We start from the raw sequence: 16,714 nt of genomic DNA, 5'->3' as shown, positions 1-16,714 counted from the left end.
CTCGATGGTTGAGCATGCAAGCTCGTTTAACTCATCCCAATCTTTCTGTTCCATATCTGCGGGCAAACCCTTTGGTCTTAATCAGCTTTGCCTACTTCTTCTGCAACAGGATGTTATAGCACTATTTTTTTGCCAGACTGCAAAGTTATGTGCTCCTTCAAGCTTCTTAATGTGCATGAGATGACTGCTATCACTGCTGCCCTCCATGACTTTCAGTCCAAATGTGACCAAAAAATTCAGCAAATGCAGGCCCAAACTGTCACACAAGTGACCAAGGTACAAACAAGTACCAACCAGCAATAAATAACCACATGAAAGTAGAAATTTCAGATCAGCAAATAAATTTTGAGAAGCACTAAACCTTGTGCTACAGCATTCCACAACTGATTACAGTTGTTCCAAGGACAAACACATCACATTACATGAGAAGTCCCAAATTTTAGCTGCAATTTCTGTTGTACATGCACCCACGGGCACAAAATTTGACACGCACTGTCAAAAGCCCCAAAATTTTTGTTCTCAAAGCATCAACCATACATCTGCACTGTGTCTAACATGCATAGAATAGGCCAATTTTGCCAAAATAGAGCAATTTCAGCAAAACCCCCAAATTTTTCCAAGTGCTAGGTGTCCAAATTGCATGGAATTAAACCCGCATGTACATAAAATGACCAAACAATGCACAAACTTCGCCCAAACAGCAAAAGCCCCAAATTGCACGGGATCCAATGTGCATCAATGTCAAGAAATTGGGTAAATTTCAGCCCAATTCTTGCACGTACATGAAAAGCCCCAAATGTCAGAGGGCCCCAAATGTCGGAGGCAAAATGTCACAAATTCCTGCAATTTCTCAGTCAGATTGTCAAATTCTGCATAAAAGTTGCGCGAACATCTGGTCAGTGGGAGGAAAACAGATTTTAGAAAATTTAAAAAATGGTGAAAAATGTCCGTCAAATAGTAACGCCATGACGGCGTTGACCTACCGCATGCTGCCGGCTTGGTCACGGCTGACCTGTCCAGCCCGTGCAGCCCGTCCTCTTGATCACGTCGACCTACCGCCAACGTCGCCTGCTCACCTAGCCATCACAATTGTTCAACAGGCCACCAATTGTCGAATCTGCACCCGCTTGCCAGCCCATTGCCTGCTCTTCAACCCGCCAACTGTTCGCTTGGTAGTCGCCTGCTCACCCAGCTCAAGCGTGACTACGCCTTGAGAAGTGTGCACTCCTTGCCTACTCTGATACCAGTTTGTTATGACAGAGAGCACGAGGATCAAGACACGCAATGCTTTCTCACAGCAGAGAGAGAGAGTGTGTGAGTGCAGAGTAGAGAGAGAGTGTGTGAGTGCAGAGTAGAGAGAGAGAGTCAAAGAGAGATGCACAATGTTCTTCGGTACAAGAGACTAGTGTTGTACCTCTTTAGGTTTTAGATAGATATATATGAATGTACAAATGTGCTAAGGGTGTGTTCACACCCGTGCACATATAAAAGCCAAAATGGCCCTTTATTCCCCAACAACTTCCCAACACAGTTTGTAATGCATTTTAGCTCAACACCCCCTCTCATGCCCAAAATTAGAACCAAGAAAGGACTGGAAGAAAAGCTCAAGCCCATTTTTACACCAAGGCATCCCACCCCAAAGCAACCATGGCATTAGTCAAAGGATACACATCAGCTTCTCAGTGGCCTACTGAGAATACAAAGGTGATGGTTATCTTACTAAGGGAGCCCAAGTGATCACCTGTGGCCAATCAGGGACATGCAAAGGCAGACGGAACTACTTTTTTTCTAATTTTGTTTTTTTCTTTTTTAAAGAAGATATGATTTGTGGCATGTCAAGTAACTATGCCCGAAGGGAAGAATGAAAAGGGATGGGTAGATCCAACACATAACAAAACAAGGAAGCTAACCCAACCAATCGTGGGTATCGACAACAAGGAAAAGGGTGGAAAAGTATGTAAGTGTGGTGGTAAGGAGGTCAAAGAACCGCCAATGGAAACAACTCAGGATCCACTTAAGGATACTCTACACACTGAGATGCAAAGAGTATGCTACATGTTGAGAATGCACATGTAGCAAGGTACCACTTGGACAGTGTTCCTTGTGGGGAAATTGTTTACTTGCCCAAGTGCCTTTTTACAACAATGAAGATGATCATGCAATGCAAAGGGTAGGTAAAATAGGGAAGGGAGGCCCATGTCGAAGACAAATGCCGAAACCCATAGACTACCAAGAAAGGGTGGGAAACCCCTCTCAACCATGGATGTCAATGCCGAAGAAGGAAGAAGAATCTAATGTCAATCTTTGTGTGGTGCCAAGAACCATGAAGAAGGATGTGGATGTGAAGCAACCCAGCTAGAGGAGCTAGGGAGAAGCTACCACTATGATAGCATCAAGAGATGTCGCGAGGGCCACCTCGAGAGGAAAAACCACTTATCAACAGCACAAACACGAAGCAAATGAACCGGATAATTGGCAAGTTGGTGGTTAATGAGGATTAGTAAGCTTCAAATCTCAAAAACTAAACGTGATTGGAGGGGGGACGCATTTTTCGGCACACCTCTTCATGGCCCCAAAAATGTGATTTTTCCACCTGATCAAATCATAAGGAATAGCCTAGGCCATGGATTCCTACAATTTTTTGCCTCCGATCGCTGCAACAAACGCGAGAAATGATGCATTGAATGAAAAGATCAAAATCCAATCTTTCTCTCTCCTCTTTCTCTTTCACCATAATTGCTTTTCATATAAGCTAAAAGGATGAGGGAAAATGGGTGCCGAATCGTAGTAAGATGCAAGGAATGGAGCAAAAAAGTACGAAGGTGAGGTCAGCGGTTGTGTAATGGCTTCAACAGCTCCGTTTTTCAGAATATGATGCGTCACGTATGCAGAATTTTGCGTAAGTACCGATTTATTACATATTATGTTGTATCTCTTGTGTCTATCGTAAAAAATGGTACCGAGAGCCACTAATAAGTAGCATTTTGCCGAGAGCCACTAATAAGTAGCAATTTTCGAACCTTAGCTAATAGGGACCTAGTTAGTTAGTATATCCCAAAAAGTGTCGAGATAGATCCAATATATCTTGATAGAAAGCGTCAAGCCAACGCCGAGAAAGAGCTAAAAGGGCTAGACAAAGAGCAGAGATCCTTAGGAGTTATTCTCCGAAGTACAGCAATCTGATATCACTAAGAGTGAGAGATCTTATTGACCCAATTAATATCTCGATTGGTCCGTCAGGGGGAGAAGGAAGCTTTAGCGTTTCCATTTCTCCAAAAAGTCAATCTACTCCGAGTGGGAGTATACCCCCGCCCCCCGATACAAACTCCTAGAGCAAACCTAGTCATTATGATGGCACAACCAATTGTGATACATGTAGAAATGACGAATTTGCCAACGCTTAGTTTTCCCCTACTCATTTTCAAGGGTTTAGCAAAGGAGGATGCGGAACTCCACATTAGTGAGTTCTAAAAGTTAATGTTTAATTGCCCGATCCAGAACAAAGGACATCTTATGATGTTCTTCAATATGACTTTGAAAGGAAAAGCTACAGTGTGGTATCATGGCTTGGAAGCCGAAACCATAACTATGAAAAATCTATTTTATGTGGTCTTCCAAAGAGAGTTTGTGCCTGAGAGAGGAGGTCAATATTGACTACATATTTTGAATGTAACACGTTGAGCCTCATGAAAATCCTCAAGCTTATACCAAGAAATTGAAGGAGGTGTACTACAAATTGCAAGCCTCTATTCCCATTCCACATGTTGCTCAACTACAATAACTTCTGCATGGATTGGATTTCAACATCCGAGTGCAGTTGAGCAATGTTCTTCTCGCTAATATAGATACTTCCATTACATGAGCGGAGAAGATAGAATTGCATTTACAAGCGACCTATGTATCTAGGGCAAATCTCTATTGAAGTCTAGGTCCTGACAAAAATTTGCCATTACCTACAGCTAGTGGTGGTACGATAAGTCCACCCATAACAAACCCTAATGCAAGAGGAGGCGTCACACAAAATATACCTATGCTGCCAACTCCTCCTAATGCTACTATGCCAATGGTTAGCCAAATGGGCCCGTTAAATAGCAAAAGACAAATGATGAATCCCAATGTAGTGTCAACTAGTCAGCCACCAATATCTAACCAAGTGGTTAAGCCATTGGAATGCCAAGCGGATGATTACAATTATAAGTCTAGTGCATCAAATGTTCTTGGGAAAGTCAAGGACATGATGAAGCATTATACTGACATGATAACTGAATAGCATAAACAAATAGCCGCCGCAGACGTAAACTTCCTAAAGAAGTAGCAAAACTTAATAGGAAGTCGATGCCCTATGAGAGTGGTCCATCAAGATATAATTGTAAGTGGTGTGGTGGTCAGCACCTCTTGCAGAATTGCCCTCATGTGAAGTGCAATATATGTGGGAAGTCAGAACATATGGCCAATACATGCTGGAATAGAGTTAGTTCACTCTAGCAAGGTAGTCAACAACCCGAGCCACTGAATCATCGTTCAAATTATGTGAATCCTCGAGGAAAGGGTCCTGAGCAAATTTTGCAAAGGGGAAAAGCCACCCTAGAGAAAGCGCCTAGTGGGATTACTCTAGTAGAGGCGCTTCCAATTGATGGAAACACAACCTCTAACAATGTAAGAGTGGTCACTAAGAGCCAAAAAATGAAAGAGGTTCAAAATGATGAACCTAGTACAAGCAAAGCTATCCCTAAGCCTATCATGGTTGACAAGAAGATTGCAAATGTCAATATCTAGGTGGGTCCTCTTAAATCTCAATATGTTTTAGAAAAGCCCATGGTTAAGAGCAAGTATAAGTCACAAGTGAAGAAGGTTATTAAGGATGTCAGAAAGCTGAAAGAGAGAATGGTGTGGCAAGAAAACAAGGTTGTTGCAAACTTCTCTAAGTTTGATCTAGCGAATGCCCTATGTAAAGTCAAGCCAGATGTGAACTTGCTACAATTAATAGAGTTGTCACCTAACATTTGCAAGGAGTTCAAGAAAAATCTATGAACAGGTTATGTTGTAGAACTTGCAGGTATCAATTGAGTGGGCAACAAATGATGAGAACATGTGGAGAAACACTACCCTATGTTCAAGCAAATGTTGATGGCATCTTGATAGAAAGTGTTGTGGTAGACCAAGGCTCGTCCATAAACATCATGAGTATGAACTTACTGGAGAGGCTTAGTTTACTCATTCAGAATGATGTTACAACTATCCTAAAGATGGTTGATGACAGTTTAAGACAGCCAAAAGGAATAGTCTCTCAAGTACATGTAACAGTAGCACATATTGAGTGTATTCTTGACTTCCGTATTATCCGACTTGCTAGGAGGACAAACTATCAGTTGTTGCTGGGACGGCTATGGATAGTATGCTCTGATTGTTTAGTAGACATCCCAACTGGTCAATTAATCTTTAGGCCAGTGTCAAGGGGAACAATTTTGGGTGTTTACCCTGAGCATGCACTGAATGAAAGGGAAACACCTCCCACTTTAGAATGGGAGGCACTTGAGGGCACCTTTGTCACTGGCACTTCAAGCTCTTGTAAGTCTAATGAGGGTTCCACAATGGAGGAGGTCTATCAAGTGTGTTTGAATGAGCCGATAGAAACAAAAGAATACGTGATGCAGATGTAATAGAGTGGGATCTTGGAACTCCTAATAATCCCAATCCAACCAAACTCGGTATTATATTATTTGATGACGAGCATGCAAACTATGTATCGCTCCTACAGGAGTTTAGGGATATATTTGCATGAAGCTATGATGAATTGAAAGACATTACCCCTTACTATTGCCATGCACACAATGCCATTGAAAGAAGGGAGTAAGCCAATAAGGCAAAAGGTTAGATGAATGCCTTTTGAGCTAAGAGAGTCTCTTTTTGAGCAATTGATGCATTTAAGCAAGGCAAGTCTGCTCTTTCATGTTGAACACACTGAATGGTACTCACCGGTCGTGGTAAGGAAGAAGAACAACAATCAAATCCACTTATGCATAGATGTTAAGGAGCTGAATAAGCAAACAAACAGTAAAGGACTACTACCCTCTGCCCTTTACAGACTAGATTTTAGATCAGTTGGAAGGCAAGAAATGTACTCCTTCATGGATTGCTTTGCAGGCTATAATCAAATGGCCATAGCTGAGAAGGATAAGTTGAAAATGGCATTCATTATAATCTTCGATACCTTTGTGTAACAGGTCATGGCTTTTGGTCTATGCAATGCTCCCAAGTCTTGGTAAAGAACAACTAACAAGATGTTTGCCGATAGCTCCTCTAAAGAACTTAAGGTTTTAATAGATGATTTGGAGGCGGCTATCACGATCTATGATGAACAACTCATCATTCTACATAAGTGCTTTGAGCGTTGTCATGAGTACTACATAGCATTATATCCTCGGAAGTGTATATTCACAGCTCCTTATGCCTTATTGTTGGGTCATATTGTGAGTGCGGCTAGCATTGCCACTGATCCTGAGAAAGTAGCAATAATTGTGGCCATGAACCCACCCACTAGCTATAGGTAGATTCACAGATTTGTTTCGTTTATGGGCTATTATCGTCAATTCATTAATGCATTGGTCGAGCGCTCATTACCTTTGACGAATCTCTTGGCGCACAGCCATGTTTTTGAATGCACTAAACCATATGCAGTGGCATTTGAAGATGTTAAGATGGAATTATCCAAAATGCCAATGTTAAAAGCTCTATAAAAAGTGAGGTTTTCTATATATTTACAACTGCAACAAGGCGTAGTATCCATTGTTGTCTATCACAGATTTGCGAGATGCAGCTTTATCATCCGATTGCTTTTGCAAGCCTAAAATCAAGCATTTCAAAGCTTTGTTATAGTTATTTAGAAAAAGTATGTTTGGCTATGGTGTTCGCCACCAAGAAGTTTAGATATTACATTCTTTATAAGAAGGTGGTGTTTTCACCAAGGCTAAAGGTCTGCACTTATTGTTAAACAAGCTTCAACCCCCTGATCACCTAGCCAAGTGGTTAATCTCTTTCAAGATTTTGACTATGAGATTTAAAGTAAGCCACCAAAATTACAAGGAATTGTTAAATGTTTAGTAGATTTTAGTGAGCCTAAGGAAGAGTGGCCTGATATTAGTGACTGCAAGGATCTATGCAAGATTAATGCATCCTTAATCCCACCATGGTATGCATCTATTACACATTATCTATCCACAAGCAACCAACAGAAACTCTTTCCAAATCTGAGAAAAGGAAGATTAAGCAACAAGCACTTCGCTCTTCCATTACAACTGGTGTCTTGCACAAAACGGGATTGAATGAGGTGTATCATTGTTGCATGGTGCCTGATGAGGTACCATTCATTTTAGAGAAATGCCAAGATTCAACATGTGAGGATCATTTTGCTAGATAGCTTACCGCCCAGAAAGCTTTATGTACTAGCTATTGGTGGTTGACGGATTTCCAAGATGCTTTTGCATATGTTAAGGGCTGCGATATCTATTAGAGACGCGATACTAGGAAAAATCATAAGAATGCTAAATCCCATTCTAGTGACCTTGCCCTTTGAGAAGTGGGGCATTGACTTTGTTGAACCTGTGCATCCTTTGTCTACTACACGAAAGCATTATATCATTGTGGTGACCAACTATTTTACGAAGTGGTCTGAAACCCACACTACAATGAAGGATAATGCCAAGGAGACGACTAGTTTTATTTTGGAGCAAATTGTTTGCCATTTTGATCCACCTAAAGAGCTTGTGTCTGACCAAGGGACACATTTATTGAATAAAGTAATTGAGGCTTTAAAGATCAAACACAATAAGACCACGCCTTACAACCCCCAAGCGAATGGGCAAGTAGAGAGTATTAATAAACAGTTTGTGGAAATTTTATCTAAGATGGTATCCGAAGGTAAGCATGATTGGGATAAAAAGTTGTATATGGCTATTTAGGCTTATAATACGAAATTTAAAAGTGGTACAAGCCACACCCCCTTCAAATTAGAATATGGAGAAGAGTGTGTTTTACCTTTGGAGATTAAGCTGCCTACAATAAAGTTCACTATAAACCATGCTCTGGGTGAAGAGGAAGCATTGCAAGAAAGGTTCACTTTCCTTGCACATCTTGATGAGATTAGATTACAAGCCTTGTTACATTAGGAAGTAGAGAAGAAGCAGATGAAAGCACTTCACGACCTTCATGCTAAGATATAAATTTGCTAACGGTCAATTGGTCCTATATTATGATGCCCATCGTGAGCTATTCCCAGGCAAGTTACAACCCAAGTGGGATGGCCCTTATAAGATTGTTTGTATAGGAAAGAATGGCTCTACAACTCTTTTAGTGGATTTGCAAGGAACACAGCTCAGCTCGCTCTTTTTTACACATCTGAGTACAAAATGACAAAGAATAGAGACTGAGATAAACGAATAAAATATATAAATGAAACAAGCTATAGGAGTACTCATCTAGTAGGAGTTCTTGGTTCAATTGTCCTAAGTCAAGTAGGCGGATTAGACTATCACTTGGGATGACTCCTTTGGTAGTTCTTTTAGCCAGATTAAGTTGGAGCAATTAGTTAGCACCTAGCTTTTGACTTCTTTGTTAGATTATGCTTGGTCTATCTCTCGTAGAATTCATACCTTGATTTTGTCAAGGGATAGAGTGAGAGCTATGTTAAACTATGTTATGTATATTATTTGGAGAAGCTTGATGCTATTTATGTTTCGTATATATATATATAGATCAGTTCCTGGGTTTGACAGGCTAAGTCGCCCTATCCCATGGTTGCTAATGAGAGCTCATTTTAAGACAAGATTTAAAAGCACAAAAGTAGTCCGAGAGCTATAAAAGAAGCCGTTTTGGCAAAAAAGTGTGTTGATCACAAATTGAGAAGTTGGAATTTTTCTATATGTATTTCGATGCTGAGAATCTAACACAAGTGTCCGTTCATCAATTCGAGTCCGTTTAACCCCCCATTTAATGGCCACAAGGTTAGGTGATAAAAGCAGCTACTTGTTCTAGAAACCGGAAAGCAAGTAACGGAGACCAAGATAATAGTTTCCAATACTAAGAAGTCGCCCATCTAGTCGGATTGCAAATCCGAGGCCATTCACCCCTTTGTTTGGCCCGAAATGATGAGCCGTATAATTGGTAAGTTGGTGGTTAGTGAAAACTAGGAAGCTTTGAAATGATACACTAAATGAAAAGACCAAAATCTAGTCTCTCTCTCACCATAATTGCTATTCGTATCAACTAAGAGGATGAGGGAAAATGGATACCTGATCATGGCAAGATGCAAAGAATAGAGCAAGGAAATATGAAGGTCAACATCAACAGCTGTGTAATGGCGTCAGGGGCTCCGTTTTTCGAAATACGATGCGTTACATGTGCAGGATTTAGCGTGTCACTTTATTATGTATAATATTGTATCTCTTGTGTCTATCATGAAAATTTGTTGAAAATGCTTGAGATATATTTGCCAATGTCTAAAATCGTTAAAAACTCAATCACTTTCAATCATTTACGTAAAAAAGATTAAAACTACAAAACCCGAGCTACAAGATTCAATACAAAAATGAAAATTTTGTTAGGTTTTGGAAATTCGATGTTATTCACATGGAATAATAATTCATAAGTTGATAGATCACGGTCCATACTAGTCACATAAATTAGAAAATTTAAAAAAATGATATTTTATATTCAAATCAATGAAAAAAAAATAAAAAATAGTTTCTTTGAAGGGAAAAAATAGAAAAAAATCAGTTTTAATGTGCTAAAAATTATTAAGCATTAAGTGTGTAAATAGATGTATAATGAGGGTAGGGCATGAGGATTTGCCTCAGCCTACCTCCATTTATGTGTAAAAAGTGCGTATTTATTACATATTCATACAAAAATGATGACAACATTTTTACACCTATATACAAAAGCAAAACCTAAGCGCTAGGAAAAAAAAGACTGAAAAGAAATAAGATTTGCATAAGTTTTGATTTAATTGCATATCATGGCATTTAGACTTCGGTTTATTTAAGTTTGAAGAAAAATAGTAGCATGGGTTAGCCCAGTATTGTCCCTTTGCAACGCAACATAACGTTAGAGAAAAGAAATCATGGAAAGATTGTTTTCGCATAACACTTAGCTGATTTAGAGTAAAATTTGTTTAAGCACAATGAGTCATACACGTTGCATTTGCATTTAAGCATGGTATCTAAAGAAAAACTCCTAGATGCATAACATCTATATCCCTAGTTGTGACCAATGCTATGTGTGTGAGGTTTCTTTGCTATAGGGTAGCACGGTGATCTTTGGAAAGATGTTATGTAAGGCTAAAATGTTCTTGGATCGTTATATACATCATGAGGGAATTTTGTCACAATTGTTCTTTATGTTTGAGAGGCGCATCCTGGGGCCAATCCTTGGGGTGTAGGAGAGCCATAGGAGCCACAGCAATTAGCTAAGAGGATGCTCTATTTGTATGTATAACAAGGTGGCAGTCACCTATATGTATGGGATACTCCCTCTGCTTAGAGTCAAGATGGACAGTACGTTAAACTACAGTTTGAAACTCATGTCTACAAATGCATTCATTAGATAAATCATTTCATAGCATCCAGATGCTCCTGGCTACAAGGCTATGGGGGTTGTTTGGAGAGTGTAGGAGCCCAGCTAGAGCCTTGGAGCTAGTGTTGGAAACAAAAACATCTTATTAGTCCATTGGGCAGCCACCATGCACCCTTTGTCCGATACCCTAGCTGCTTTTCAGTGGACCACCCTGGGCAAACCTCAATTGTCCTTCCTTTCTAGCCTTGTATATTGGGCTTGAGAGAAGGTGTTGAGCTTAAAAATACATTGCATGCTACGTAGCCTCCCAAAACATGCTTGCTTATTGAAAAATGCAAAAACAACACACGGTTCAAAAGTTTTTGTGAAACCCTAATTTGAGAGGGTCCACTCACATCTATAAATAGACAAGCTATATGCATTCAATCTTCATTCTTTTGTGCAGATTTCTGACTCTACCATGCAGATTTCGGCCATCAACCACCTACCATCTCCTGTCTTGCCATCACCGATTGCAACCCATCACTATCCAACCCTAGGCAGCCTATTTCCAGCCATCGCCCTGCTATTTGAAGGTCTCCATCTGCGCCATCGCTGTGGCTTTTCAGCATCTAGTACCAAGCGACAATCTCCTACCGTCTCTCTCACCAAGTAATTGCTGCAGTACCTGCGTTTTTGCGGTCCAACAAGTCACCTACATCAACAAACACCTCTCCTATTGTCTCCTAACAGTTCTCTGCCTTGGGTCTCCATCTGTGGCATCATTGTGGCTTTTCAACATCTGGTACCAAGCGACAATCTCCTGCCGTCTCTCTCACCAGTAATTGCTGCAGTACCTGTGTTTTGCGGTCCAACAAGCCACCTCATCAACAAACACCTCTCCTATTGTCTCCTAACATTTCTCTACCTCAGGTGATCAATTTTCAGCATTCTCTAGTGGTACATTACTGTGTATATCAGATTTCAGCCTCTAGCTGTTGTGTTTTGCGTACTAACCTGCTGCCTTTCATTATTCAGCACTCTATCATCTCTCACTAGTGATTACAATACCTAGGATCCATCTCCAGTGGAATCTCCTGCCGTCTCTCTCACCAGTATGTGTTTTGCGGTCCAACAAGCCACCTCATCAACAAACACCTCTCCTATTGTCTCCTAACATTTCTCTACCTCAGGTGATCAATTTTCAGCATTCTCTAGTGGTACATTACTGTGTATATCAGATTTCAGCCTCTAGCTGTTGTGTTTTGCGTACCAACCTGCTGCCTTTCATTATTCAGCACTCTATCATCTCTCACTAGTGATTACAATACCTAGGATCCATCTCCAGTGGACATCACTTTCTAACACTACTACTTTGCCCTTGGGCACTCTATACACTCTTCATTCACTTACAGTTTTCATTCACTTTAGAGTTGTGTTCTTTGTCTCTCCTTTTGCTTATTTCTGTTTTTGTGTGTGAGTTTTCAGATTTACTTTTTAGGTTTGAGTTTTGCACGCCTATATCTGATTATTGTGTTTCTATCATGGTCGTACACTCCATGTTTCCTTAGTGCAAACCCTAGCAACTACTCCACGGTTTTCTTCACACGGCACATTGATCTTTTAGTGTTTTTTTTTTTTTTTTCGGCCACATGAGCAACAAGGCAGTCATTTTCAGTAGGTGCCATATTTTTGGCATCAAGTCGGCCTGTTCTTGGTCCTTTGCCTATATATAGGCAATCCACACCCATGCCTCCAACATTCAACAATCACATCCATCACATTCATCAAATCATCATTCCAACCAGTCATTCTCTCTCTTTTCCTCCATCAGATCTGTCATCAATCCAAAGCCTCACTACCGCACCTCTACAGTGTGCAAGGACTAATTGTGTGCAGCCATGTACCAGTGTTCAAAACAGTGTTCTCATGTTTCTTTCATGTTTCATCTGCTCTTCTCATCTCTCCATATTCATGCTTCTATTGCACTCTTACATGGAATTATCCCCAAACAAAGTGTTGGAGAGCCCCTCTACACGAAGCAATTTTTCACCTGATTTGCTGTGTTTCCACACCGTGCAGCAGACACCTATTTCTGGACCCCTTTCAACTGTTGCAACTCCCTCAAACAGCTGGCATCACCATTCTAAAGGTGTTCTCCATTTGCAGCAGGTTGTCCTCCAGCCTAGAGCAGTCGTTTACCTAAAACGGAGCCTTCAGCAGTCCTCTCTCCAAGATGACGCCTGCAGCATCCTTTTCAACTGTAGTCTACCTCTCCAGCACTTCAGTCATTCAGCCTTGCTGACCCTAACACTCGGCCCTCTGTGTCAACAGCAGGTCATCTTTGCCCTACAGAGGCCACTGAACTCATAACACAGGAGTGAGCAGAGCGCCAACCACTCTGGGAAGCAGTTCCAAGGAAAAAGTAGCATCTTTCCTCACTTTTTTGCAGGTTCTCTGAAGCATACACACGGCAGACTAGTATGATAGGCAGGATCAGACAGAGAGGGACTCCAACAACGACCATGAGAACTGCCAAAGCAATAATCAAGACTGTGGAGAACAGCATTTCTACCATCATGACCTGAGGGCGAAGAGCACCAAGAAGAGGAGGATCATCACAAAAACCTTGATCATGTAGATCATGAGGATCAATGCAAAGGCCCCAAATCTCATGATGGCACTCAAGATGTGGACTATAACTTGCCTCCTTCCCATCCACCATCCCTTCACCTTTCCCATCTTTCTTCATTGGCATTTCTACCATCATGACCTGAGGGCGAAGAGCACCGAGAAGAGGAGGATCATCACAAAAACCTTGATCATGTAGATCATGAGGATCAATGCAAAGGCCCCAAATCTCATGATGGCACTCAAGATGTGGACTATAACTTGCCTCCTTCCCATCCACCATCCCTTCACCTTTCCCATCTTTCTTCATTGTCCATGTCCTCCATTCTACGCATCGCCATCATGGCACCACCTGTGACATGTGCTCATCATTTCCCATCTCCCAAAGAAAGAAAAGCTTGATCGCTCACATCGGGCCATCTGGTGCTGCAAGATCGAGTGTATCCACAACACATTTGATCTCGTATTTTGAAGCTTAGATTGGGAAAAACATCCAACATGAATTTTGTTGTGTTGCAGATTGGGAAAAAGTTTAAACATCCAATAATTTTGCCGTGTTGCACTGGGATTGTGCACAAATGCGTAATCGCCAAACACAGTACTGCATCAATGAACGTGAATTGAAACTTGCCAACAGATAGAGCTTCAAAAGACTACCAAATCAGCTGAACAAAATCTGGTAAAAGCAAACTGAACATAATTGGATTGTCTTTCCCATCGCCACATTACCAGGAGCTTAGGGCCAATGCAATAGCTACATTGGTGCTGATAAAAGATTTTAGATACCATGATGTCAGACACTTACGTTGTCATGAGTACAGACAATGCCACATTGCCTTTGGAAATATAGGTTGCCACATTAGAAGCTTGGCCTCCAGGGCAGCATGAAACCAGGATCAGACCAGTAGCAAGAGGTGCAGAGAGCTTCAAAGACTGCCAATGTAATAAATTTTACACACAAATCAGAGGTCTTTAGATATCACTAAACCAGCCAGGGAGTATGTGCAACATAATTTAAACACCTCACTAGAAAGGGACAATGTACACAACATGAAAATCAGGATGGAGGAAAAAATTCATACCAAAGCAATGAAAAACCCGAGCAAAGGCTTGACAAAATACTGTGCAAGAAAGCCCACTCCTACCTGCGAGAAAGTTTAAGAAATTTGATACAGTGGACGACAGGAAACAAAAGAAACTTAACATGGACATTGATCGTGATATGGGCACAAACCACAATTCAAAGAAACATTAACTGACATGCATACATATTACAAAAAGAACAAAAGAACTATAATGTATACAGATCATTTCTACAAGTGTCAGCTCTCACCGTCCATGGATTCCGTAAGCATCTTCTGAAATCATCAAATGTGAGGGTCAGGCCCATGGAGAGCATTAGAAACCCCAAGCTCACTGTAAACAAATCAGTTTCTAGCCAAGTTACCTGCAATTAAACCATTGGAATGATTCTCTTTGTAGACATCACTGCTCTCCAAATCATCGGGGGGGGGGGAAAAACTTAATGTGCAGACAGTCATAACTAGATAGTACTTCAAATAATGAGTAATAAAGAATAAAGAATGACACAACCAGATTTTAGTACTTTAGACATTGGCAATGTCATTTAAGAGGCATGTAGTGATATGTCTCAACACAGATTGTGCATGGTGCAATCTTAGAGATCCTAAAGAAAGTCCAGGACACTTACAGCAGAAGGCTTGTAGATGCCAATTATGGTCCCCAAAATCACCTGTATTTACAAAGGATGGTCACTGCTTAGCACATTCTTTCCTATTACCTGTCAATCCTTACACCAGTCAAATAAATGCACTCTTAGACAGACATTGCTAATCTCATTTGCAAAATCGAAACCAAGTATTACCCAAAGAGGAAACATTGTAGTTAGCAGTTCCACTACTTTCTCAAATTGACTAACACTGCTAGAGGCAACTGGACTAGGAGTGCCTCCAGGTTCCCCCAGAGCATTTGCTTCCGCCTTGCAAATGAATCCCTTGCTTCTGGAACAAAAATAGATCAAAATTTGATTCATCAAATGCCCGCTTCTTGAATGATGTCCCGATCAACTTTAAACTCTAGTCCCCACGGATGTCATCTCCTAGATCACAGGTTCCTTAAAGTTGTAAACACAGAGAGACTCCTTGAACCTTGAACATAGTGCCCGCATCTACTTAAGACCATACGAGCTACAAAAGTAACAGAAAAAATGCGAATTTGAACATGAAATTCTGTTAACTAGAAGGGTATTTTCAACATGATTACTGGGACAGAAAACATCAGCGAAAACTAGTATTACCGGAAACTACTATTCAATTTCATTTGACTAAAGACCTGAGAAATAAGAATCAAGACATATCAATTGTTGAACTCGGCAAACGAAAATTGCAAATGGAAATGCATCCGTGTTCTTACAGACAGTTGCAAAAGAAATAATGCACGAGTGACGAGATAGCAACATAGGCACGCAATGAGGCTGAAAAATGTTACACCACGCACCTTGTTGTAAGCGATGGAAGGTTGGCATTGGATCCTGGGAGCAGCTGAGGCCTATTTCCATCTCCGAACTGGCTGGAACGGATAGATGCTGGAAGGAAGGGAGAAGCGTAAGCGAGTCGTTAATTGAGAAACGAGAGCCCCTTACCACACAAACGTCCACCAGGTGGGAAGCAGGTTTACCTGAAGGAAGAGAGCATGCAAAAGCGAGGCTGGATGAAGAAGCGGAAGGATGCCGAGAACAGGTGGGAGAGGGGAAAATGGAGGAGGCGGAAGCGGAAGCGGAGGCGGCTGGACGGGAAGCCGAGAGCATGCGGGAAGCCATGGGAGCTGTCGAGCTTGGCACACGCAGAGAGAGAGACAGAGATGATAGCACGCACAACAGCGTGTGTGCTTCTCTGTGTGGTGTGGCTTACCGACGAACGCGAGAGAGGGAGGGAGAGAGAGAGAGAGGGAGAGAGGGAGAGGGAGAGAAGGCTAAACAAGACAAAACAAAATTACGGTGTTTGCGAGGACTTCTTTTTTCTTTTTCCCTTGCCCGTTTTTTTTGTGTAAAACCCATTTCATAAAAGAGAAAATGTGTGGGGTTTTTCACTTTTTGGCTGATGAGGATAATGTTTCGGGAATGGTAGAAAACATCTGAATCGCCTGGTTTCACCTTAGCTACTGTGCAGGATAATGTTTTCAATCCTTAGGCTACCAGTTCATAGGGATATGTTCCCACCAAGGAAAATGGCTCCCAAGTCCCAACCAGTTCACACACCGTATGGCACGCCGGAGCAGATTTTTGGGGAATAAATTATCACTTTCAGAGCACCCAAAGTTGTGCTGCCCAATTAAAATTCCTGCACAAGTGATGCTCGGGCCAAACCCTCTTGGTGAATGCTCTCGTTCTTGGCTAGAAAGGGTTCATGATCTAGTGGCAAACCCCAAGGCATGAGACTAGTAGATTGGGCACCACGATTGCATCTTGGATGCAATCAACACGCCAATAAAGATAGGTCCTAGTGAGTGCGTAAGA

General features: G+C 41.3%; 1 protein-coding gene across 1 annotated transcript in view; it reads right to left on the bottom strand.

Moving 5' to 3' along the window:
- LOC148011899 (sodium/pyruvate cotransporter BASS2, chloroplastic-like) overlaps positions 1-16,195 on the bottom strand; it is a 37,120-nt gene extending 20,925 nt beyond the window's left edge. Inside the window, exons 1-7 of the mRNA XM_087670888.1 lie at positions 15,877-16,195; positions 15,697-15,784; positions 15,065-15,200; positions 14,891-14,932; positions 14,513-14,626; positions 14,262-14,324; positions 13,985-14,112 (exon numbers count right to left, since the gene is read on the bottom strand). Of these exons, the coding sequence (XP_087527014.1) occupies positions 13,985-14,112; positions 14,262-14,324; positions 14,513-14,626; positions 14,891-14,932; positions 15,065-15,200; positions 15,697-15,784; positions 15,877-16,018 (713 nt within the window). The 5' untranslated portion in view covers positions 16,019-16,195. The remainder of the gene's footprint in view (positions 1-13,984; positions 14,113-14,261; positions 14,325-14,512; positions 14,627-14,890; positions 14,933-15,064; positions 15,201-15,696; positions 15,785-15,876) is intronic.
- Between the last annotated feature and the right edge of the window lie 519 nt (positions 16,196-16,714).

Source organism: Lygodium microphyllum, chromosome 28 (assembly GCF_053477565.2).
Source record: "Lygodium microphyllum isolate KBCC chromosome 28, Lygodium_microphyllum_v1.1.10, whole genome shotgun sequence".
Classification (NCBI taxonomy): Eukaryota; Viridiplantae; Streptophyta; class Polypodiopsida; order Schizaeales; family Lygodiaceae; genus Lygodium; species Lygodium microphyllum.
The sequence above is the reverse complement of the archived record's forward strand: the minus strand, read 5'-3'. Positions and strand labels throughout refer to the sequence as shown.